Source organism: Crotalus tigris, unplaced genomic scaffold (assembly GCF_016545835.1).
Source record: "Crotalus tigris isolate CLP2741 ecotype Arizona unplaced genomic scaffold, ASM1654583v1 scf7180000024437.13266115, whole genome shotgun sequence".
Lineage (NCBI taxonomy): Eukaryota > Metazoa > Chordata > Lepidosauria > Squamata > Viperidae > Crotalus > Crotalus tigris.
Window position 1 is genome coordinate 11,755,588 of NW_024100606.1, and position 26,665 is coordinate 11,782,252.

The 26,665-nt window shown below is 34.5% G+C and overlaps 1 protein-coding gene across 1 annotated transcript in view; it reads left to right on the forward strand.

The window, feature by feature from the left end:
• The window catches only part of ITGA8 (integrin subunit alpha 8), a 139,653-nt gene extending 118,020 nt beyond the window's left edge, over positions 1 to 21,633 (forward strand). The window contains exons 29-30 of the mRNA XM_039331620.1: positions 18,152 to 18,274; positions 20,605 to 21,633. Coding sequence (XP_039187554.1) covers positions 18,152 to 18,274; positions 20,605 to 20,691 — 210 coding nt within the window. The 3' untranslated portion in view covers positions 20,692 to 21,633. The remainder of the gene's footprint in view (positions 1 to 18,151; positions 18,275 to 20,604) is intronic.
• Positions 21,634 to 26,665: the final 5,032 nt, after the last annotated feature.

Genomic DNA, 26,665 nt, shown 5'->3' on the forward strand with positions numbered 1-26,665 from the left:
TCTGTTTATTCTGCTTTTGTTTTGAGGATAACTATGGGAAAAGATTAAAAAAGAATAGTGTCTATCTAAGATAGATCCCACCTTAACTTATTTGTGGTCTTGAGGTAGCTGGCATGTCTCCCTGTTTTGAAGTTTTGTGCTTCCCAAATAGATTGGCATGTATTTGGAGTGGATACAAAGTGGAAACCATTTTGTTCATCCCCACTGTCCAGTGTTCAAAAGGATATTTCTGTATATTATAGTTTCACCTATTTATTCAAAAGGAGAGACTACTAGAAACAGAACTTGAACAAAATAGATAGTATCTTTTGGTAACTGATATTAATTTATAAATGTGCATCATGACATTTAGAGAGATCCATAAATTGAGCCTGCTTTCCAATCTGCATATTAACTCAGGAACTGAGTACCGTATCTGTTCGATTTATATAAAATGCTGATTGAACAAAAACCTGGAATACTCTCACTGCAACATTGGAGTAAATATAAGGATTTTTTCAGAGAGGCATCATTTCTAATTGAATAGGAGGATGGCACATATCAAACTACAAAAATATAGATATATGTAAACTCAAATATATGTATTCTATGCATTTAGGCTATTCGTTTTATTGATTTTCTTTCAAAGTTTAAAAAATAACTAGGCCCTTATGTGCTACTAAGAACTATACCCATTTCTTAATAGCAAGAGAGATATCATCATAGGAAAAATATTGTAAAATAAGAAGGATTCAGCCTTTTTTTTTACTCTAGTTCATGGGTGGGGTTTTATACTACTTGAAGAAGGACAATTACTTTTAGGCTAGTAAGCTGAATGTTTTGATCCTTCCTATTCCCTTCCTTGAACAGAGTTCAAAAATACTCAGGTGAAAAATAATTTCTGGTGCTTACGTGTCTGTGTGCTTCGCAAGTATTCTATAACAAAAAAAATATGTTTTTTAAAATGGCTGATAAGTATTGTCTCCATCTGCACTGGTGTGCTGTCGTGCAGGTGTTAGTCTGCTATCCGCAAGACATTTCTGAAAATATTCAGAATGATCAGATATGTGTTTTAAGGACTACTTGAGAATGAGGAATATTTTTCCAAACAGATGTTTTATTGCCAGATGCCCAAAAGAGACTATAAATTTTTGAAAAATGATAGTGCTTTTATGTCTTTTCAGAAATGGCTATGTTTTATGGAGATTTGCCAATTCTACAACTTGATGTGTTATAGACAGAAATTCTTTTCAAGTCTCTACTGACTACGTTTTTTATACTGTCCTCCAGAAACTAATCAATAGAATATTAATTGTAGTTCCAGGAAAGAAATTTGAAACATCAAATTTACATGGGTCAAACTAAGGGTTGAAAATGTTTAGAATACAGATAGGCAGTTTTCCACTTCATTATAATTCAGAACAGTCCTAGTACAGATTTTATTTTATTTTTCCTACTTATAAAAGGCTTGTACAACAAACTTTAGAGATTGTTCCTAAACAATTACCTTCCAGAGATATGTAAGCAATATTTATGAATATGTCCACCAAAAATTAGTCATATCTGTCAAATAGTCAAATCTACTCTTAGGAAAAACTTCATTATTGCTCTTTATATTATCATTTGATTGTGAGTGGAATTAACAACTAAGTATTCCTGATCTTGTTAGGAGTTATTTGTAATGTATAGAAATAATAGATCAGTAGCCATATGGATAAAATAGTTCGGAATTTGCAGGGCAACTGGGTGAGGGGAAAGTAACAAAATGTCCGTTATGATGTAAATTCTACCTACTATTATTCTATCTGTGCGTGTGACATCACAAGTATATAGAAAAGAACATATGCATTTCCCCATCATTGTAACTGTGAACATTTATAATAGGAACTGATGTGTCTCACTTAGAAAATCCTCTTGTGTTTATTTATTAAAAATGTGTTTTCCAATCTTCCTTCAACTCAACTTTTCCCAACTTCCAGTTATGTGGATGGTATAATTTTCAGAATTACCATTGACCATAGGCAGTGAGCATAACCTCAACATAATATGGAAGAAATCATATTGGATTTACAGTACTTTCAAAGAAAGAGAAAAATACTATTTCATGTGATTAATTTTCTTATAACTTACTTTCTACGTTTGTCTTGCATATATGAATGCAAATAAGCAAGAATTTTCTTGAATCAAACAAAGGAGTCAACATTCAAGATTCCTTTTCCAACAAATGGATAGCAGATGCTTTCCAAAGCAATAGCTTTTTTTTTATTGAATTTTTTAAAAATTTTACAAAAAACAAAACAACCCACCCCCAAACCTCCCCAACCCTCCCATTCCCTCCCCCGACCTTCCCAGAGCTGAACATAGGCTTAATTAAAATTTCTTCAAATAATCTTAAAAAAAAAGAAATATAAACCATGAATAAATCAAAATATTAAATACATTAATTAAACAAACTATAAAATAATTAACAATAATATATATATGAAAAAACATAAATACCAAAAAAAATAATACTTAAAAGAAAAATAAATAAAGAAAAGACAAAAAAAAAGATAAGAGAAAATATAATAAGAATAAAAAATAAAGATAAAAAAGGGAAATAAAATCTATAAAATATTTTAAATATAAGTTATTGAAAAACTAAATCGTATTTTTTAATATCCAACTTATATTGTATAAAATCTATCCATTTTTTCCATACCGCAAAATACTTCTCCTGCGATTGATCCTTCAAAAAAGCCGAAATCTTTGCCATTTCAGCCAGGTAAGAAACTTTAAGAAACCACTCTTGCAAAGTAGGCAAAGATTCCTTCTTCCAACATTGCCCTACCAGCAGCCTTGCGGCTGTAATTAAATTTAACATCAATGTGGTCTCTTTAGTATCACAATCAGTAACAATACCTAACAAAAACAATTGTGGGGTAAATTTTACCCTCCTTCTAAAAATTCTTTGAATATTCCACCATATCTTAATCCAAAAGGCTTTTATATTTTTACACGACCACCAAATATGATAGTAAGTAGCATCCAAACAACCACATCTCCCACATTTAGGCTGTAAGTCAGGATACATACGAGACAATTTTTGTGGATCAAGGTGCCATCTGTAAAACATTTTGTAAAAGTTCTCCCTTAAGTTCTGGGCTTCTGTAAATTTGACATTCCTCACCCAAATAATTTCCCAGGTATCTAGTAGAACTGGTTCACCAAAATTTTGTGCCCATTTAATCATACATTCTTTAATTAATTCTGCCTCTGAATCCAATTCTACTAGCACCCCATAAATTCTCTTAATATAAGTTCGTCTTTGATCTTTTACTTGTTTAAGAAAATTTTCATCTTCTCTAAGTAAACCCACATTACGATCTAACTTCCATCTATCCACTATTTGTCTATACTGAAACCATGAATATATAATATTTTCTTGTGCTAGATTTTCCAAATATTTTAACTGCCAATTTTTACCATCCCATCTAAGTAATTGTGCGTAAGAAACCCCATCCATCTGGACTCCTCTCCTTATCCCCTCTATCGCATGCCAAGGTATAGCCCATAATGGGATTTTAAAATCACCTCTATAATATTTCCTCCAAACCCGAAATAAGGAAATCCTTATAATATGAGATTTAAAAACCCTGTCAACCTTTTTATTAAAAATTAAATAGGCATGCCATCCAAAAAGCAAATCCCAACCCTCCAAGAGGAGTATTTCTACATTTGTTAAATTAACCCAATCACTAATTAATGTTAAAACCATCGCATCATAGTATAATTTCAAATTCGGTACCTTGAGTCCACCTCTCTCACGAATGTCTTGTATTATTTTAAGCTTTACTCTTGGTTTTTTCCCCGCCCAAATAAATTTGTTGATACCTTTCTGCCATTCATTTAAATTAATCTCATTCTTTAAAATGGGTATCATTTGAAATAAAAACAGGAACTTTGGCAGAACATTCATTTTGATCGCCGCAATTCTTCCCAAAAGAGATAATTGCAATTTCTCCCAATTTTTCAAGTCTCTTTGTATCCTGACCCACAACCTTTCATAATTATTTTTATACAATTTTGCATTAGAGACAGATAAAGTAACCCCCAAATATTTTACCTTATCAACAACCTCAAAATCTGTCAGCTTGACCAAAGTCTGCTTATCCAAATTGGTCATATTTTTAGGTAATATTTTAGTCTTGCTGTTATTAATTTTAAAACCCGAAACCAGTCCACATTGGTATATCAATTGTAATAACTCTACTACCGAGTAAGTAGGTTGGGAAAGGGTAACCACCAAGTCATCTGCAAAAGCTCTTAATTTATATTCTTTTTTATTAACTTCTATTCCTTTTATTTCCTGTGATTCTCGAATTTTAATCAACAATATTTCCAAAGTTAAAACAAACAGCAGTGGTGACAATGGACATCCCTGTCTAGTCCCCTTTTCTATTGTAAAAACCTCTGATAAACCCCCATTGACAATGAGTTGTACCGTTTGTTTTTGATAAATAACACCAAGAGCTTGTAAAAATTTTTCTCCAAAGTTCATTTTCTCAATTAATCTTAACATAAATTGCCAATTCAATTGATCAAAAGCTTTTTCAGCATCAAGAAATATCAGTCCTGTGGGAACTTGATTATTTTTGTCTAAATATTCTAATAAATTAATAATTTGTCTGACATTATTCTTCATATACCTTCCAGTTATAAAACCCGTTTGATCCTTATGTATAACCTGATGCAAAACCCTCATAAGCCTATTAGCTAAAATTTTTGCAAAAATCTTATAATCTACGTTTAAAAGAGATATAGGTCTATAATTTTTTGGTAAAGTAAGATCTTGATCTTCTTTTGGGATTAAAGATATAAGAGCTCTACCCTATGATGGGGGAATCTCTAAACCCTGTAGTATATTGTTAAAAAGCTCTCTTAAGGGTTGAATCATCTCTTGTACCAAAGTTTTATAATAAATAGATGTCAGACCGTCCATACCCGGTGCTTTACCCAATTTTAATTCTTTAATCACTATCTCAATTTCCTCACTAGTAATTAGACCATTAATTTCTTGTTTCTGATCTTCTGTTAATTTAGGGAAGTTGGCTTCATTTAAATAATTATCTATATCTAAAACCTATATTTTTGTACTCTTATATAATTTTTGATAATAATCTAAAAAAGATTTCTTAATCAAATCCTTATGTTATACCAATTTACTATTATAATTTATTTTATCTATAATTCTCTGTCTCTGTTTCTTTCTTAATTGATAAGCCTACCATCTCCCTGATTTATTAGCATTGCAAAATGTACTTTGTCTCATATACAGTAAGTTAGTTGCAGTTTGATCAGCCATCAACATATTAAATTGTGTTTTAAGCAATTTTATAGATTCTTTAACCTTTTCATCTGTAGGATTTGAAATCAAAATTTTTTCTTTTAATTTAATCTCATCTTCCAATTCCTTGCGTTTCTGAATCTGCTTTTGTCTATGAGCATTATTCATTTGTATCAAAATCCCACGCATGAAAGCTTTACCTGCATCCCATACCATTGACATTGAAGTTCCCTTATGCATATTTAAGACAAAGTAATCCTTTAAATGCTCCTTTAATTTTTGAACATTCTTTTCTTGTCTAAATAAATTTTCATTCAACCTCCACGATCTCCTCTCCTCTCTTTCATCAGCCAACTCCATCCAAACTGGACTATGATCCGTCAATGTCCTAGGGAAGATTTTAACATTCTTTACCCTACAATATAAATCAATTGTAATAAAAAAAAGTCAATTCTTGAGAAGGATTGATGTCTATCTGAAAAGAAAGTAAAGTCTCTCTCCTCCTGATTGCGTTCACGCCAGTAGTCTCATAGCTCCCAGTCCTCTTTCAAATCAAAAAAAGCTTTAGGTAATTTAGCCTGTTTAAAAGAGATAGAAGATCCTTTTTTGTCTCTTTGTGTATCTAACACACCATTCCAGTCACCCATTAATATCACAGATCTATAATCCAACAAAGTTAATTTCTGATGTAACAATCTATAAAATTGTTCCTGTTGTTGGTTTGGTGCGTATAGTCCCACTATAAGTATTTTCTTACCATATAGGCCAACTTCAATCATAACATATCTCCCTTGAAGATCAGATTCTACCAAACAGGCTGATAAGTTTTGCTTAACATAAATAACTACGCCCCCTTTTTTCCCAGGAGCAGAAGATACAAAGTGAGATCCCAAACGAGCATTAACTAAATATTTTTGATCTTTAGCTATAATATGTGTTTCCTGCAAACAGATAATATCATTATTGTGTTGCTTTAAATAATGAAAGATTTTCTTTCTCTTCTGAGGGGAATTAAGGCCGTTAGCATTCCAAGTCAGGAGCTTTACCATCTCCCTTAACCAGAAGCCTGGAGAAGACTGTTTGAAGATCTGCCATTGAAGAATGTGCTGCAGAACTCTTGGGTCTTGCTCCTCCCACCGGCAACGAAGCACTTTCTTGAAGAGATTCTTTAACTTCTTTCCTCTGTTGTTCCTTTTCCTTACGTCTATGCGCTGCACGGGTCATTCTTTGCTCTTTAATCTCTGCTTGTCGCGACCACTCCAATGGTGACTTTCCAACCACCATCACACCTAATCCTTCAGACTGCTGTTCCGCCTCTTTACCATCCAGACCTTTCTGCATCATAGATGATGGTGAGCCTGCTCCCAGGACCGAACTATAAAACTCCTTTGCTTTAGTAACTGTATTAAGTCTATAGCGTGTCCCCGCATGGCTCAGAATAATACCCATCGGAATCTCCCATCTGAATGGCATCATTCTTTTTTTAAGTTCATTGGCTAAGAAAGCAAAATCTTTTCTCTTTCTTAGAATTTTAGATGGGATCTCCTTTAAAATAATGACATCTTGAGCAGCAATCTGAAATCTCTTATTATAAAAGGCTTGTATAATTTCATTGCACAGAGATCTCTTTCCAAAATAAATCACCACATCTCTTGGTAAATTTCTCTGTTTTGCAATCCAAGAATTAACTCTGAAAATTTTTTCAACTTCTCTGCGTATTTCCTCTTTCTCTCTATTCAAAACAACAGCAAAGTCATTTACCACAATCTCTCTCGGGTCTTGCTGCATATCTTCTTTGAGACCCCTGATTCTTAAGGCGTATTCCATCTCTCTGAACTGAGACATAACAATGTCATCCTGTGAGATTTCCATCTTTTTTTTCCATGCCTTCAAACTTATCTTCCAAGATGTCAACCTTGTCTGCAACCTCTTCAACTCTAGAGTCAAGCTTCTCAACCACAGAAGCAAGTCCTGATAGAGCCATAACTATATCTTACCTCAAAATAATATTATTCTGCTCTAACAGGTTCTTCACTTCCCCTCTGATTTCAGTTTTATTCTGGTCTAGGAGCTCCTTCATTTCCCCTCTGATTTGAATTACTGCATTTCCCACAATATCTTTCATATCTTGTACAGATATTGCTGGTAAAGGAGGAGAAGGTGGTGGTGTAGCTTTAGGTTGTTGTACCGTTAAAATCGCAGGAGAAGAAGCCACCTTAGAAACTGTAGAAGCTGCTTGCCTTTTTGAAGCCATTTTAAAAAATTTCTTATTGCCTCTTATATATATATAAAAAAAGAATCCTCAAAAGATTTAAAAAAAAAACCAAGGAGAGTTTAAAAAATATTTCAAAAACCCAAAGCCACCTTCAGAAAAATTTAAAAAGTTTAAGAAGGAAAAGCTATAAAGTCCATAATGTTCCGTTTAACTCACTTTCTTTTTCTCCGGGAAAAAAAAAACTTTCAAATCGCCATTTTACTTTCACTCTCCACACTAACAAAAAAAACAAATAAAAAAATCAACCTAAACTATAAAAGCAAATAAAACTCAATAGATCCAGTCCTTTATCCAGCTCTGTCCGCTTTTTTTTTAAAAAAATCACTCACCAGGTCCCTTTAAGCGCGGAGATGGTAGCAGCGTTTCACTTTGTTCCCGAAGGAAACAAAGACAGCTGGGAGGCGGAGGCAACCCGAACTCCGAGGGACCTCTCTTTCTACCCCCCAGAAAAAAAAACCCTGGGGGGTTTGAGATGCTCTACCTCTATTCGGGTGATTCTCTCGCCCCTCCCTTCGCCCGGGAGGGGGATTTCGAGCCGCGGGACAGCTGGTGACTGCTGTACTCCGCGGTTCTCACGCTGTCCCAGGAGGATGGCTACAATGTAGCCGCCATCATCGACGCTAACCACCGGAAGTCCAGCAATAGCTTTTTTGTTAGTGCCCAGTACTAGTCATCAGAGACATATTGTTTTTAGATTTTAATCCTCCTGATAAATCATTTTCATTATTGTCATATTTATCTGGACAGTATTGGTATCTGAAGCAGCAATATATTTAATACAGTGTTTTACTATGGTGGCAGCAAAACCTTTCCCAATTAAAGGAGGCTATCAATGGGACCATGTGCAATTATACAGCTATTACCATGTCACTTTTGTATCTATCTGTTGTCAGGTAAATGTACAGTATGCTTTCTCATTTGTATTTCTGTTGTAATTCTTCTTTTATAACATCTTTAAAATTTGTCTCTTTTACCAATTTCCTCATTTCTGATTCAACCTTTCTCCACTTAAATATAGTAAAGAGTATATATGATATATATGCCACTTTTGAGCTTGTGAATATAAGAACATAAGAAATTGCCCTGCAAGATAGAGAACCTTGTAAGAAAAACTCTCATTATATTTCCCATCATATTATATAGCAATGTTTTATATTAATTAGTATCTGCAAAGGCTCTTAATTTATATTCTTTTTTATTAATTTCTATTCCTTTTATTTCTTGAGACTCCCGAATTTTAATCAACAAAATTTCCAATGTTAAAACGAACAATAACGGAGATAACGGGCATCCCTGTCTTGTACCTTTTTCTATTACAAAAGCCTCTGACAAACCCCCATTTACAATAAGTTGAGCAGTCTGTTTTTGATATATATTAGATAATACTTGTAATATATTTTGTCCAAAATTCATCTCCTTAATTAAACATAACATAAACTGCCAATTCACTTGGTCAAAGGCTTTTTCAGCATCCAAAAATATCAGGCCTGCAGAGACTTGGTTATTCTTTTCTAAATACTCTAATAAGTTAATGATTTGTCTGACATTATTTTTCATATACCTTCCAGTTATAAAACCCGATTGATCCTTATGTATAAGCTGCTGCAAGATCCCCATAAGCCTGTTGGCTAAAATTTTTGCAAAAATTTTATAATCCACATTTAAAAGAGATATAGGCCTATAATTTTTAGGCAATGTAAGATCTTGATTGTCTTTTGGAATCAGTGATATAAATGCATTACGCCAAGATGGAGGGATCTCTAACCCCTGTAATAAGTTATTAAACAATTCACACAACGGTTGAGTCATCTCTTCTACTAGAGTTTTATAATAAATAGATGTCAACCCATCCGTACCCGGCGCTTTGCCCAATTTCAATTGTTTAATAGCTGTAACAATTTCTTCCTTAGTAATTAAACCATTAATCTCTTTTTCCTGATCTTCTGTTAATTTAGGAAAATTAACTTTACCTAAATAATTGTTTATATCTGTAGTTTGAATATTAGTACTCTTGTATAATTTTTGGTAGTATTCTAAAAAAGATTTCTTAATCAATTCTTTCTGATAAACCAATTTACCATTATAATTTATTTTATCTATATTCCTCTGTTTCTGTTTCTTTCTTAACTGATAAGCCAACCATCTCCCTGGTTTATTAGCATTACAAAATGTATTTTGTTTCATAAATAGTAAATTGGTTGCAGCTTGATCAGCCATCAACATGTTAAATTGTGTTTTTAACAGTTTTATAGCTCCTTTCACCTTTTCATCTAAAGGATTTGAAATTAGGAGTTTCTCTTTTAATTTAATCTCCTCTTCTAAATCTTTACGTTTCTGAATCTGTTTCTGTCTATGCAAGTTATTCATTTTTATCAAAATACCACGCATAAAAGCTTTACTTGCATCCCACACCATTGACATTGATGTTCCCTTATTCATATTTAAAGCAAAATATTCCTTTAAACATTCCTTTAGTTTGTGGACATTTTTTTCTTGTTTAAATAAATTCTCATTCACCCTCCAGGATCTCCTGTCTTCTTTCTCAGCAAACAGTTCCATCCAAACTGGACTATGATCAGACAATGTCCTAGGAAAAATTTTTACATTCTTCACCCTGTTGTATAAATCTGTTGTGATAAAAAAAAAATCAATTCTTGAGAAAGATCTCAACCTACTTGTTCGGTGGTAAAATTATTACAATTGATCCAACAATATGGACGTGTTTCTGGTTTTAAAATTAATAATAATAAGACTAAAATATTAGCTAAAAATATGACTAATGGTGATAAACAGGTTCTAGTTAAGTTAACAGACTTTGAAATTGTTGATAAGGTAAAATATTTGGGGGTTATATTATCTGCTTCCAATGTAAAATTGTATAAAAATAATTATGAAAAGCTGTGGACGGAGGTACAGAAGGATTTAAAAAATTGGAACAATTTACAGTTATCCCTTATGGGTAGAATTGCAGTTATTAAAATGAATGTCCTGCCAAAGTTTATTTTTTTGTTTCAAATGTTACCTATTTTAAAGAGTGAACGTAATTTAGATGAATGGCAAAAAGGTATTAATAAATTTGTTTGGGCAGGGAAAAAACCAAGGGTGAAACTTAAAATAATGCAAGATTTTCGTGAGAGAGGCGGACTCAAGGTACCAAATATGAAATTGTATTATGATGCTGTAGTATTAACATTGATTAGCGATTGGGTGAATTTAACAAATATAGAAATACTTCATTTGGAAGGTTGGGACTTACTTTTTGGATGGCATGCCTATTTAATATTTAATAAAAAAGTGGATTGGGTTTTTAAGTCTCATATTATAAGAATCTCTTTGCTTAGAGTGTGGAGGAAGTATTATAAATGTGATTTTAAAATACCATTATGGGCTATACCTCGGCATGCCATAGAAGGCATAAGGAAAGGGGTTAATATGGATATGGTCTCTTATGCACAGTTACTTAGATGGGATGGCCAAGACTGGCAGTTAAAATCTTTGGAAGAATTAACACATGAAAATCTAATTTATTCATGGTTCCAATATAGACAAATAGTGGATAGATGGAAGATGGATTGTAAAATGGGTTGGCTCAGAGAAGATGAAATTCTTCTAAAACAAGTAAGAGATCAAAGGCCAACTCATATAAAGAGAGTTTATGGGGTTTTAGTGGAATTGGATTCAGAATCTGAATTAGTTAAAGATTGTATGATTAAATGGGCACAGAATATTGGTGAATCGATTTCAATGGATATTTGGGAACTTATTTGGATAAGAAATGTTAAATTCACACAAGCGCAAAATTTAAGAGAGAATTTTTATAAGATGTTTTATAGATGGCACCTTGATCCAAAGAAAATGTCCATTATGTACCCTAATTTACAGCCGAAATGCTGGAGATGTGGACACTTGGATGCTACTTATTATCATATCTGGTGGACGTGTAAGCATATAAAAGCTTTTTGGATTAAGATATGGTGGAATATTCAAAGAATTTTTAGAAAGAGGGTAAAATTTACTCCGCAACTATTTTTATTAGGTATTGTTATTGATTGTGATGCTAAGGAGGTTATATTGATGTTAAATTTGATTACAGCCGCTAGGCTGTTAATAGGACAATATTGGAAGAAGGAATCCTTGCCTACTTTACAAGAGTGGTTTTATAAAGTTTCGTATTTGGCAGAAATGGCAAAGATTTCGGCTTTTTTAAAGGAGCAATCTCAAGAGAAATTTTTTGCGGTATGGGAAAAATGGATAAATTTTATACAACATAATTTGGATATGGAAAAATATTATTTAGCTTTTCTATAACTTGTAATGATTGTTTTTTTTTCTTTTCTTTCTTCTTTTTTCTTTTTTTTTTATGCTTTATGTATTATTATTCATATACTTTTTTATATATGTTCTATTTTCCGTCTACCTTTTTCTTTTTTTCTTTTCCTCTCTCTTTTCCTTTTCCTTTTTTCCTCTTTTTCTTTTTTTTTCTTTTTTTTTAGTATATATTATTTACTTTAAAGCTTATGTTTTGTATATTATTATTATATATATTATGATCATGATTTTTATTATTATTATTAATTATCTTATAAATTGTAAACGTTATTTTTAAAATTTGTTAAATAATCCTATATTCAGTTCTGGGAAGTCGGGGGGGGAGGGTGGGGTGGTTGGGGGGGTGGATGTTTATCTGTAAAATTTTTGAAAAAATTCAATAAAAAAAAAAAAGAGAATAAAAGTTTTGAAAAATGGGAAAAAAAAATGAGATACTATTTAGAGTTGTGTTGTAAAGAATACAAGCCATCCTCTTGGCTAAAAGCAAAACTATAATGTCAACAGTCCTTTTTTTGGCAATTTTGACATAACAATTATTAATTTTGGGCAATATTATTTTTCTTGGAAAACAAAGAAAAACATTCAGTCCCCATTGATTTAAAACAGATTTAAAACAGAGACGTATGCACACCGAAAGAGCTTTCTATAGATTAGGCTTGTATCACATGAATATTTAGTTGAAAAAATGAAAGAGGTTTAAATATACAACATTTACAGCCAAGGATGGACTGGAGAGTTTACACAGGAGCCCCTTATTTTGAAAAAATTAATCTTTTAATCTTGAAACCAAAGTGAAAAAGTGTGAAAAGGAGTGCCAAGGAGGAATCACTGGGAGAAAAAAGGCATATACTGTAAGACCTTTATAAAGTTTCTACATCTATATTCCTAGCCCTATAAGATAAAATGATGACCAGAAAATATTTGTTGAGCCTTTCAACCCTTGATTTCTGATATTTTAATGCAATAAAAATAGAAAGATTTTTAGAAAGATATAAAACTTAATTATTACTGTCTCTTTTTTTATAAAATAGCATTAAATCTTAAATCCACATGGGAAAATGCAAAAACTATCCAAGTTACAGAACATCTATATAAGTTGTAAATAATAGCTTAATATCTAGTATATTTTATTACAAAGTAAGTAAGTAAGACCTACCCTGAAAATAACCCTAGTTTTGGGGCAAGGCACATGCCTAAAAATCAAGCTAGTGGGGGCGGTTGGGGCGGTTGGTGCTATCCCACATGGCCCGCACCCACTTACCAGGCCTCCCATGAATTTAAACCTGCCTCTTCTTTTCTGCAATATCCCATGGGGTGCATTTCGCAGTCAGAGGCTTTTCCAGAAGGCCTCTGCAGCCGAGAACCGAGCTATGGATTCAATCCATAGCTTGGTTCTCAGCTATATAGACCTTCCAGAGAGGCCTCTAATTGCAAAATGCAGGCGGAACTCCATTCTCAGCTGCAGAATGAAGCTGCTCTTTTGGCCGCAGAAGAAGTAGGCCGGGCTATTGGTGCCACTGCTGCAAGGTGAGTAGAAAAAACACCCCCCGAAAATAAGACCTGATACCTCTTTTGGAGGCAAAAAAAAAAAAAAAAAGAAGTCCGGGTCTTATTTTCGGTGAAACACAGTACTATATTTATAAGTGTGCACACATAGAGAAATACAGGTAGTCCTTGAATTATGAGTGTAATGGAGCCTGTCCATTCCACTCATAACTCGAAAACTCATAGAGTAAATCTTGTATCTCGAACAAGATCATTTCCTTGCTCATTAAAACGCATGCGACTAATTAAGCGAATATGAGGTATCTCAGAGTGGGGAAGGCCATGGAGGGCCTAGTGATGGAACAGACCCCCAAATCCTCCCCAACCTACTAAGATATTGCATGCTTCCCCCTGCCTTCCTGCCATGTTGGACTCATCTGGAAAAGATCCTTCTCCTCTTTGCCACGTTTCCTGCAGCTGCCTGGATCTGAGGCCAGGGGAGACTTGCGTACATCCCCTTGCAGCCCAATCCAGGCTCTGGAGGCCTTTTCCAGGCCACTGCCACCCAGATTTGAGGCCAGGGAATGCTTTCATACCTCCTGCTGCCCAATCTGGGCTCCGGAGGCTTTTTTCCAGGCTGCTGCCACCCGGATTTGAGGCCAGGGAATGCTTTGGGGTACGGAAGCATTCCCCAGCCTCAAATCTGGGTGGTAGCAGCCTGGAAAACACCTTCGGAGTATTGATTGGGCCGCGGGGGGCACAGAAGTATTCCCTGGTCTTATATACTGGTGGCAGCAGCCTGGAAAAGGCCTCCGGAGCCCGTATCAGGTCTGGGTCGCAGTGGCCTGGAAAAGACCTCTAGAGCTGAATTCGGCTGCAGGGGGTGCACGGAAGCATTCCCCAGCCTCAAATCCAGGCGGTATCAGCCTGAAAAAGGACTCCGGAACTCAGATTGGGTTGCAGAGGGTGTGGAAGCATTCCTCGGCCTCAGATCTGGGCCACAGCAGCCTGGAAAACACTTCCAGAGCCCCAATCCAACCTCCAGAGGCATGTGGAAGCATCCCCCAGCTTTGCTTCCATTCTCTATTGCAGAAAATAGAGGCCTAAAGTACCATGAGATCACATGAGATCAGTAGTGTGCGATCTCGCCCCACTGATCTCACATAATATTGTGTTACTTTAGGTCTCCATTCTCTGCAAATGCACCAAAAGCCTGGAGCAGTCAAGAAAGTGAAGGATCTCGATCTTTGCAGGGTGAGTATTGAAGGCCTGGTGCCTAGGGAGACCTGGGCGGGGGTGGGGAGGAGGAAATAACCAGGGTGTATGTTGCAGAGCCACTGCGGTCGCTCGTAAGGGCAAACGACTGCCGTGGTGCTGCAATATTTGTAACTTCAGGACTTGCTTGTAAGCACTAGGGGGCACTCATCATGTAACTTTGAACAAGCGTTAAGGGAATGCTCATAACTCGGCAATTACCTGTATAATGTAGGATATTGGAATAACAACATCTTACTAAAATATGGATTAAAAAATGTTTCTTTGGGTTTTAATTTCTTTTAATTTTCCTATATAATTCAATATGCTTTAAAATGTGATTACCAATATTAAACCTCCCCTCTCCCCCAGCTTAACTAACTTCCTGATTCCCCTGCCAGGTAAAATAAACAAGTTTTAAATGCTTTCTGAAAACAGCTTTGGGACTAACATAATTTTGGGTAATGTGATATTTGAGAAGACAAATGCTGTGATAGAAAAGGCGTATTTCCTGCATCCCACAAGATGGTTCTCTCTAGTCAATGAGACTCAATGTCATTCCTGCTGATCAAGATTGAACAAGTAGAGGCAAGTTCTTCCAGTAATCTGAACCCATGTCATGAAGGGATTTCTAAATAAGAATTTCTGGAATTCCATCCAGAAATCAAAGTCCACTGCAACTCTTGAAGCAAAGATATAACATAGATTATTTTCACATTTGGATAATTCCACAACGTCAGTTTCTCATATGATTTGGAATGAAAATATCATTGTTTATACTACTAATAATCAAATGTGGCTGACAGTTTTCAGGACTGGAAATCAAGATCTCTGTGTACTATACTTGAATGGGGTCTAGGAAGTTTAGGCACCTTGGCCATGCCCGCTTTGCTCCCAGCCACCACCTCAGCCAATTTACAGCCAGCTTTCCTCCTCCCTGGATCTCCCCTGGCCATCCTCCATGGCCATGGGTCCCTGGCCCTTCATCCCTCGCTCTTTGTCCCTGCCCATTCTCCCAGACTCTGTTTGATCCAGGCCTTTGGCTGCACAGGACAAATAGGCCCCAGCCAATTGGAGGGGCAGACAGAAACAGGGCAGCATGCAATTGGTGATGGGCAGGGTGATCACAGGGGCTGTGGGATGGGCAGCATGCAATGCAAGATCTTTTTTTAAAGTGCTGTGGCTGCTCTGCAAGTTTTTTTTTAAAGGGGCTGCGCTTACCGAACAATTGGGTGGCTCCAGAGCTGTGGTTCTCATGCAGAGGGGACAGGGCCCAAGTTATAAAAAGAAGATGTCAGATGGGGGCAGACAGGCAAGAGTGTGTTGGGGGGTGACCAGGAAGTGACGGAGGGGCACCTCTAGGAGGCTTTGCAGAGTCCAACTCAGTTTGGCCAAACATTCAAGGAACTTTAGCCTGCCACAAAGATACTCTCATTAACTTATCTATGTCTATAAAGTATCTACAGTAAAAGGAATTAACATTGGAATCCCTCTTAAAATTTATATTACATCTAGATGTAATGTTTATTTTGATAATATTAATCCTAGTGGGAAGTTAAACTAACTAGTTATATGTATTAGTAATAGGAATTAACACGGAAATCCCTCTTAAAATTTATATTACATCTTGATGTAATTTTATTTTGATAACATTAAGCTTAGTGGAAGGTTAAACTAGCCAGTTATATATACTGAAATAGACATATTTAATTCAACACTATTATATATTTTGAGGTACATGTCACCCAAGTATTTTAGTAAGTTTTTACAAATTTTAAATTCTAATCTCTTTTGGCATTCTATAGATAGAGTAACAAAGTAGACTTCTTTCAATTAATGGGATAACCAATATATAAGCCATTTTATTTATTACTTCAGTAAGCTTTGATAATGACATTGTATAAACATTAAGGACAGCCACAATATCATCAGTGTTGAATGCATCACATCTTTAATATTTTGAGACTGAGTAATGAAAGAAGCCATTGATTCAAGAATCAATTTTCACTAAGGAAGTAAGGGACATCCTTATTAGTTCAATGAACAAAAGATGGTGGAATCCCATTCCTTGACATTTAATAGTCAGTCTGAGCCATAGCAAAGTTCTTTTCAGCATCAGTCTCAATTTAAATTCATAAAAAATAGGCATCTGATAATATCCATCTGATGATTGGTATTCTCTATATTGCCACAGATAAAATGGAATCCATTGTTATAATTGACTACCTAAATTGCAGATTTCCAGACCTTCATATTCTAGAGTACATTATAGATCAATAATTTAGCCATAGATAACTCATCTCAATACATGATCAAAATTCAAATATTTACATCTACAATACTTGCCTCCACTAAACCATGGAGGTTTTCAGCATTCACATTCAACTTAAGTTGGAAAATATGAAGGGATCAAGAAAAATATATTTCTCCTTTTGTAATCTTCCTCTGATTGTATGAATTTCAAAGATTTTACTAGATGGATTGATTTAGGGCAACATTTGTGGTCATTATTAAATCAAAATAGAGTAAAATGATGCTAAAGGATTATATATTTTTATTATATTTCAATTTTTTAAAATATTTGAGGGTGTCTAAACAGAACAATGCCTATCATTCTGTAAAACTGTTGGCTCTTTCATATGACATAAAAAGGTATTGCACCTGAGTCCTTATTTTAATTTCATTTTTTTTTCTGTAAAGAAGGAAAGAAAAAAAACTTTTTAGGCATTTTTTGCTCAAACTATGAAAGAGTTTGGAGCAATATGAACTGTCTGAGACCACACTTGGATTTTATTTATACAATTGTCCAAGAGAACACAGATACATTGAGTTGGATTATATTATGAATTCTGATTAATAAATGTCTAAGGAGATTTTCAGTTATCGAGGTCATGGTTGTCCCAAAAGTACTGTTTTTTTAATAAAGGAAACTGGACTTGTTTTGTTTTTATTTGCAGACATTGCACTTCTCATCCATGAAGCTTCTTCAGTTCTGATTATCAATTGGTCAAGCAATTCCTGCAAGAAATATAAATCCTTCCAGTCTCCACCATTCGGTCAGAATTGAAGAAGCTTCTTGGATGAGAAGCAAAACATCTTCAAGGAAAAACAAAGTTCAGTTGACTTTTTTTTTTTAAGAGCACCTTTGGGTCTGACTAATAAACTTATTTATTCTATGTACCTAAATTTTCCTGAGTGCCAGTTCAGTTGACAAACTGTGTTTAGGTAAAAGTTTGTAAAAATCATTCCTAATAAGCATTAGGAGTGACCTAAGTATACAAAGATTAGGGGAAAGGGGGCACCCTGACCGCTAGACAGAATGAAACACGCTTCTTAGAGAGGGACCGTTGGGGTAGAGAGGATTTTGTGCCATACTTCCTTCCTTCCTAATTTCAGAAATGCTACTCCACTGCCTTTTACACATTAGGCAATTGAAATTCAGAAAAAGAGACGAGTTTTTTTCTTCATTTATCTTTACTAATTTCTTTCATGTTTCATTTCAGATAAAAACATCTGTTATTTGGGCTACTCCAAATGTTTCTTTTATAATCCCATTGTGGGTTATAATATTGGCAATACTTCTTGGACTACTGGTTCTAGCTATGTTGACCTTAGCTTTATGGAAGGTATGTTATATACTGGACCTAAAATAGAGAGGATATTAACAGAACAAAATTGGGAATTGGAGGGAGGAGAGAAAAGAATCTGGTCTTTTCATCAAAGCAGTTATAGATATATGAGACTGGTGTGTCATTTCTAATGGAGAGCAGACATGTTTGTGTTGCTAATCTTCAGAAAAAAGCTTGTTTTCAAAGTCATACATTATTAAAGGCTAGGTATAAGTCAGATTGTAAGATCAGCTGCGATTCCCAAGACCTTTATATTTTGTCCAGCAAGTCAAGGTTTCTGCAGAATGTGACAATGAAGCATCACTTTAATTGTCAAGAGCTTATCTTTTATAACGTGTAGTATTTCAGGAAAACAAATATTGTTTTGTAAAACTGCATGTGATCTTATGTTAAAATTGGTAGAGTCTGTTTAATTTTTTACTACATCATTAAAGACTTGCAATCATCTCATATATGCAGCCTATATACAATACATGATTGTATTTATGCTTGTCTTAAGAAATTAAACTTTTTCTCAAAAGATTATATTTTAACAAAGAAAATAAAGTTTCAGAGGATCATGAACTTAGTTTAAAACTTGATGTTAGTGATCTTTTGTATTAAATTCAAGTTTGATTTTTGTGCTGGATTATTCTAAATGTAATGTTATGCAGTTTCCTTAGACAGTAATCAAAAACTTCTGAGTGATATTCTGTCAAGAAGACATGATGGATGAGATTTATCCTGCGCAGTGAGATACAGGTTATTCATGCCTGCTTCTGACATGCAAAGTAGAGAAATATTTTTTTTTTTAAAAAAATGCATTCCATTCCATTCACCTGTCCTAGACTGAGTTGCTCAGAGCTATTCATCTAGATAGATAATCCATTACTTAGACTAGCTCTTGCTCAACATTAGGCTTTTATATGCCCCGTTGCTTATATTGTTGGAAAACAGATCAGTCACAGTACAACTTGGTATGAAATAGCAATTCACCAACAATACACAGTAGAGACTCACCAGTTTTTTGATCTGCCTGTTAGAATGATTCATGGTCACCATTATTTTTGATATTGAATACTTAGTTTTCACCATTATATCCTTTATAAAGCAATATATTCTCATAATCATTTCACATTGGGAGAATGAAAAATTGTAGAGAGCCTAACTCCCCAGTCTTAAATAATTGTACCAAAGTATCCTTCTGTGTAGGTATCATTCTGCAAAATTAACATCATTTCCAATTACTATAAGTGTCTGGATGTAGCTGCTAAAAAGGATATCCACAAGATTGAGATATAAAGCTGGTTAATCTTATATTTTTATCATCTCTCTGTCATCAACTCAAGGCAATGAACATGCTTAATACTTCTACCTCCTATTTTGTCTATAAAAACTTTGTGAGGTGGGTTGATTGAGAGGCCATGATTGGCCTAAAGTCCCCCAGCCAGCTTTTATACCTAAGGGAGGCCTCTTCTTTCTAGGCCAGCATTATAACCATTATATCAAACCATCTTTCTTCCACAACACCAGACTTGTTCCAAGGTGATCCTTGTTATTTTAAATTCAATCATAATCCATTTCTGAGATGTTCAACAGATTCTCAGTCAGGTCTACTCAAAAGTAAACACTGCTACATTCAGTAGATTTATTCCCTGATTTATTCTCAGATAAATTGAATGCTCTTGGGAATACATGATGCTATTGGAAAGTTTATTTGTTTGTTTAATTCCTGTAGTTCTCCATCTCAGTCAATGACTCTTGGCAGCTTACAGTTCAAAAAATATATTACAGTTAAAACACTAAAATATTTTAAAACAATACAAAACAATAAAAACATCCAAAATAAATATACATAGCAGCCAAGATACTTGGCCACGTAGCAGTAAAACCAGGAAACGGGGACCTTGACATATTCAGCACCCCAGGATCAGGAACAGAATCAGATGTTTAGGGCCTTATGAAAGGCTAACAAGTTCTTATTGCAATAGTGATAGGATTTCCACACAATAGGAAATTACATAGCATTTACATCAGTTACATAGCATTTGAATTAGTTCTCTACATGCAAAAAGCAGTTCTGACTTTAAGCTGGTTTGATATATTATCTTACTATTTTGGAAAAAAAACATAATGTATCAAAATGGCTTAATTTCAAAAGTGCAGATGTTTTGAGTAGCAACTCCCTTTCCAATTATTATGAGAATTACAATATATCCGGAGATGCTCAGATTTGCATAGGCATATTTAGTCAAGTCCTAATGGTAGTCTGAAATTTGGAAAGATGATGTTATAGTAATCAGATGGTTGATTTTCCAATTTACTTATATTGTATTGTTTTGTTCCAGTGTGGGTTTTTTGACAGAGCCAGGCCTCCTAGAGATGACATGGCCGAAAAAGTGCATCTAACAAATGACAAGACTACTGATACATAGAAAATGAGTGTCCGGATCAAGAGTTTGGGTTCATGTTACCAGGAACCTTAATTTGGATCAAGATTGCCAAATAGCTGTAATTGGACCTATGCAAATATTCTACATATTCAGAACATAGATGACAGAAAACACTACTGCCTCAGAACTGATGAGCAACCTTCCGTCCAAAAAGAGCTAATGAAAAAGAATTGTTTCAGTTTTTCAGAACTGATTCTTAGTGAAATTACTGCGTACATTAAAAGCAGTCATAAATCCAAATGGAGCAGAGGTGGAAAGCCAACAACACTTGGCACAGTGTTCAACTCTACTGTATATTGGCAAAATCTTGAGGCATCTCCCTAAGATTGGAACTTTTATAAACACTGGCTCAGGGAGGCAAGCAATATTATGGGTAGTATTAAAGTACCTCCAGAAAGCAAAACTAGCCTTTCAAAATATTTCTTGAAAGTAAGACACACAAGTATTTATCTTCTACCTTTTGTACTCTGGGCATCTACCAAAAATAGGGTCTGAAATATTTTGGTTTCACTTGTAAATAGAATAAATATATCCTTTGCATTCCATATATTAATTATAAATGTTTGGAAAGAAGCAATATTTTATATTCCTTTGTAGGAGTAAATGTATTATAAAATTTATAAAATTTAAGAGCTTGAAAGTGAGCCTCAATACAAAAGCATGAAATAGAAATTTCCATTTATTTAATGACTCTACATGATGAACATAACAGATTAAAATTGTTTGCAATATCATGATTGTAAGGAAAAGTATGGTATTCTAGGGAGAAAACAGAAGCCAAAAAGGAGAAGTGTTGGATCTCTATAGATCAGTGGTTCTCAACCTTTTTAATGCCGAGACCCCCCAACCGGTCGTAAGTCGAGGACTACTCAACCGGTTGTAAGTCGAGGACTACTCAACTGGTGCAGCACTGTTTGCAGAATGGGACTTTTGGCGGGCTCAGCAGGGCAGAGACAGCCTGGACAATTCCTATTGGCTTTTGAAAGCCAATAGAATTAGACTCTATTCAAGAGAGTCTATTCTATTGGCTTTCAAAAGCCAGTAGAATAAAAGGGAGTAGCACAGCTAAGGAAAAGGGGGAAAAAATGGCAGACTGCGTTGTTTGGCAGCCCCCGTGAAATGGTCGTTCGACCCCAAATGGGGTCCCGACCCACAGGTTGAGAACCACTGCTATAGATTATCTGTACTGATGAATTCTAGTAATATAATCCAGTTCTTTCCAACAGGGGGCCCAAGTCATAGACTGTAAAGGCAAGCCAAGTGAAAAACCAATTGGTAAATTTGATTTGATAAAAAAATTCCATGTAAACTAAATCAGATTAAGAAATAAAAATAATTCCCCAACCTTTTCCAAGAAAAGTTCTGTGGTTCAAAATTATACAGTTAATGTTTGCTTTGAATGGATGGATTATTCAGAAGAATTAAACATTTGGAGATGTATAGTTAAATAAATCATTCCTAAACTCACTAAGGGACATCTGGCTAGCAGATTAATTTTTGCAAAGGATCTTCATCAATTTTGTTCAAAACCTTTTTGAAACAACAAATGTGTTTCTCTACTTTTGCTCCTGTGATTCCCTGTAGGTGCAGGTAATCAAGAATTGTATATCTTCCAGCAGAAATATTTTCTGCTCTCTGACAGTGACAATTCAGTGACATTAATTCTGATGCATATAAGAACAATTCCAGCAACTCTTAGAAGCTTGGGTGATCTCTCCCATTGAATCACTTCAGTACAGCAAGCAGATTCATGAATGTTCTTAACTTGATTTTTATAGATTGTATTTTTTTAATTGGGCCAAATCCAAAATGATCTCCAATCTATAGATTATGTAATGATAAGACTGAAGTATTTTCCTTAAAAAAAATCAAAATATATTTGTGGTTTGAAAATAGGTGCATTTATTTGCAGCTGCAGGTTTTGGCAAAATAATGTATATGTGCGAACAGTAAAAATTCTGCATTAAGTTTTACAGAAGTGTTTATATTTTCAGTATGTCTTTATCTTCTGTTTGCTTGGTTTATGGATGCTGTGTCTAACATCAGATGTCCTAGTTTCAATTGCTCCATTAATCCTACTGTTTGTTCTACAAAAACCAAAAACCATTATGTCATTTCTGTTGTCATCGAAATTGACACAGAGAAAAAAAATTAGCCCTCCAAAGCTCTATCCCTTTCTGCTGCTAGAATCCTTTGAACATTTTGTATATTTTCTGCAATCAAGAAATGAGTTAAATGGAATTGTAACTGTTGATATATTCTTCAGAGAAGGCTCTGAAAAATATCAGTTTCCAGAGTTAACTGAGTAGCTGGAAGAAAGTTGTCTTATTTTATTTCTCTGAGTTTAGCCCACAGTCTTGGGATTCCTGGTGGTCCAAGTATTATCAAGTCTGACCTTGTTTGACTTTTCAAGATCAGCCAAGGTTAACTAGGTGTTATCACCTGTTTTCTAAAAATCCTATCCATTGGCTAAACTGCTATTATTTTAGAGTAACAGAGGCTTTGTACGAATCAAAGAACTTTTGCAGAGGAATATTTAAACAAGCTGTTTAAAATAAATAGAGGAAGCCCATAATCACTCAACTAAGGACAGGCAACCTCTGGCCCTTGGTCTAATTTCATCTGGCCTTTGATCTAATTTCAAAAGGCCTTTGCAAATGATGAGCTCAGACTTCTGTTTAGAATAAACTCTGTTCTCTGATATTCTGATGACTGGCAAGGAAGAGAAAAGTAAATGTCAGAAGGAATGAGGGAATAAAGGAGGTATTAGAAAGGAGAGAATGATAATCCATTTTTATTCTAATTTCATTGCCTTTCTTCAGATGCATTATATTAGTATTGTTCCCTGTTACAACACACACACAAACTTGTTTTGCATCTAAAGAAACTGTATTATTCCCTACAGTTTTCGTCTCAGCATAAAATCTCTGTCTGATCATAATTAAACTTATTGTGATCTTTATTTCATCAGACACTTACCAATTATGAACTGAGAAACAATAGTAAAGAACAGAGTACTATTGTGCTGTTTCCTCTGTATTCATATACCATGTAAAGGGATGACTGCTCTACCTGCAAAAGCAGTTTTGCCTCAGCTGATTAATATCCATCTATATAAACAAAACAATTAATGTTGTTTTGGTAAAAATAGTAAATATTGATATATAATAATCCAGAACTGGCTGCACACATGTATATCAGTGGCCCATAATTCTCTTGGGTGAATGAGATAGAATATGTTTTTTAAAAATGTTCTTAAGTGCAATACTTTTGTATTATCTATGTATATGGTGCATGTTTACACTGAAATTTGTTTTTATTAAAAGAAGTTCAGATATATTGATTAAGAAATAAAATAACTGTTATCTTACCTTCATAGTTTGTTAACATTTATTTAAAAGAGAATCAACTTTCTATATAGTCCTCTGATCCGATCATTTCTAATCTACTAACGCTAATCTACTGCTTATCAATGGCTATAAAAATTAACTAACGCTAATCTATTGCTTATCAATGGCTATAAAAATTAACTAATGCTAATCTACTGCTTATCAATGGCTATAAAAATTCAACTGTTTACTTCACCTACAGTACATGGACAGCCCTGAGATAGATGCACAAAGGCTAACTTATTCAAGTCAGTAAGGGAATTGAACTTAATGTTTCTCACAGATCTCCTCATCTGCTAAAATAAATAATACAAACATTGCTGGAGAACCACCATGCACCTGAAGAAGGACCAAGTACAATCAGGATCAAAGTCAACCTTTATTTTATTCAGTTTCGTTGATTATTTTAGTGAAGAACAAAATAAAAATTGGGAAGGGAAATAATCACATTGAACTTGACTCAAGCCAGTTTTGGACAGTTATATGTTACCTCAGTACCACACAACTGAGAAATTCATAAGATAGCTTCTTTTGAGAAAGTTTTCATATTTCTAGACCTCAGTAATTTTACATTCTTCTGCAAAAATGTTTGCAATTTTCAGGGACCATTGTTTTTCAAAAATTTCATTGATTATACATTTGAAATTTATAGCTTTATAGTTCTGCTATTTGTAGAGGTAAATATGCAACCAAGTTTTCATGTGCACCCTGATATTTGATAGAATAGAATAGAACAGAACAGAATAGACCTTGGAGGTCTTCTAATCCAACCCCCTGCTCGAACCTATACCATTTCAGTTAAGTGACTGTCCAGTCTCTTCTTAAAAACCTCCAGTGATGGAGCGCCAACTATTTCTGGAGGCAGGCTGTTCCAATGGTTAATTGTCTTCACTATTAGGAAATTTCTCCTTTATTCCAGGTTGCTTCTCCCTTTGGTCAGTTTCCAACCATTGTTTCTTGTTCTGCCCTCTGGTGCTTTGGAGAATAAGTTAATGCCCTCTTCTTTGTAGCAACCCACGAGATTTTGGAATACTGCTATCCTGTCACCCCTGTTTCTTCTTTTCTTTAGACTAGCAAACCCATGTCCTGCAGCCATTCTTCATATGTTTTAGTCTCCAGGTCTTTGATCATTTTAGTTACCTACTTGCCTGCACCAGCTATACTATTTTTCCTTTGTCTGACTTGAACACCAACTATCTCAAGGAAAAAAGTAAAAATGTGAAGAGGGGGATTAATTTGTTCCTCTTGTATAAGTACAATCAAAGCAATATGAAGTCTGTTGATGCAAGTGGTAATAAAATATAAAATTAAACTGTTCTATGAGATCTTCCACAATCAGGATATAGCTAAAAAGTGATGATGATTAGACCTTGAGGCTACCAAGAAAATTTTAAATTAACAGGGGATGCTATAAGAATCAAATTCCCATTCATTTTTAAAAGGCAATACTTAAAAAAATATTTAAATTCTGTTATTTTAAAATATTTAATGCAAAGGGTCTGCCTTTTTTTTAAAAAAGTCATGCCAGTTTACTAACCAAAACTGAAAGTTGTAAACTGAATTGTTGACAACCATTTTTAGTCTAGTAAAAAAAGTATCTGAAAAAAGTATTGTCTGAAATTCTCGGGTGGTTTTGATGAGGATCAATAAAATGGCAATATATGTTCAAGGTTTTTAAGCATCCTTCTTTGTTACCAGTTTCTTCGAAGTCATGAAAGATTTGAGACCAAGAACAGCTGAAGGATTATATGCTTTTTTTTTCTTCAGCAGCCTTTCTATGTATTAAGATTATTATCTGATATCTTTCCCCAGATGAGTCTGCCATCAAAAAAGAGGTGGAAGGTGACTGCTAAGATAGAGGTCTTGAGTAACATCATCACATTTATGTGATTTTTTATCTAAGTGTCTATGTTGTTATCTTCTTTTAAGCATTATATCTAACCTTAGCTTGACTAGGTTGATCAGGTTGTACCCTTAGGGCAAAAAGGCACAGCATCTATTAGCTCAAGAGTCATACCAGGCTTTGAACTGCATTTCAAGGGCCACAGTATCCTGATTTTGGAGGAGAGTACAGAATTTTTAACAAGTAAAATATAAAATATTTCTGTTCTTTTGATTGCTGTTGCCATATTATACCAGTATTTGAGGAACTACGTAAATGACCTTTCTTTGCAGTTAGAGATCAATGGAAAATCCTAAACAGACAATCATACTTTGAACTTAATTTCTTGTAGCAAACTTCCTTTTCTGCAAATATTTTGGAAAATATTTGCTTCACATGCTTCCTCAAGTTATTGTTTATGGGCAAGTTCTTTATTTATGCTGACTGGCACACATCCATGTTAAAATACTGTCTGAAGTTATCGCCTCTTGACAATGTAAAATCTTGACTTTAGCTTATGCTGGCGCCGTATAATGACACAGCAGGAATGTTTTTAATATCTAAAAAGCTAGTGTGTTTTTAAACTGACTTCAGACTGTGTTGCAGAGACGTCATTGTTGCTATCCTACCGTGTGTACAGCAAACAACAACAAAAAAGCAGCTGATTGAAAAAAAGAATCAGACA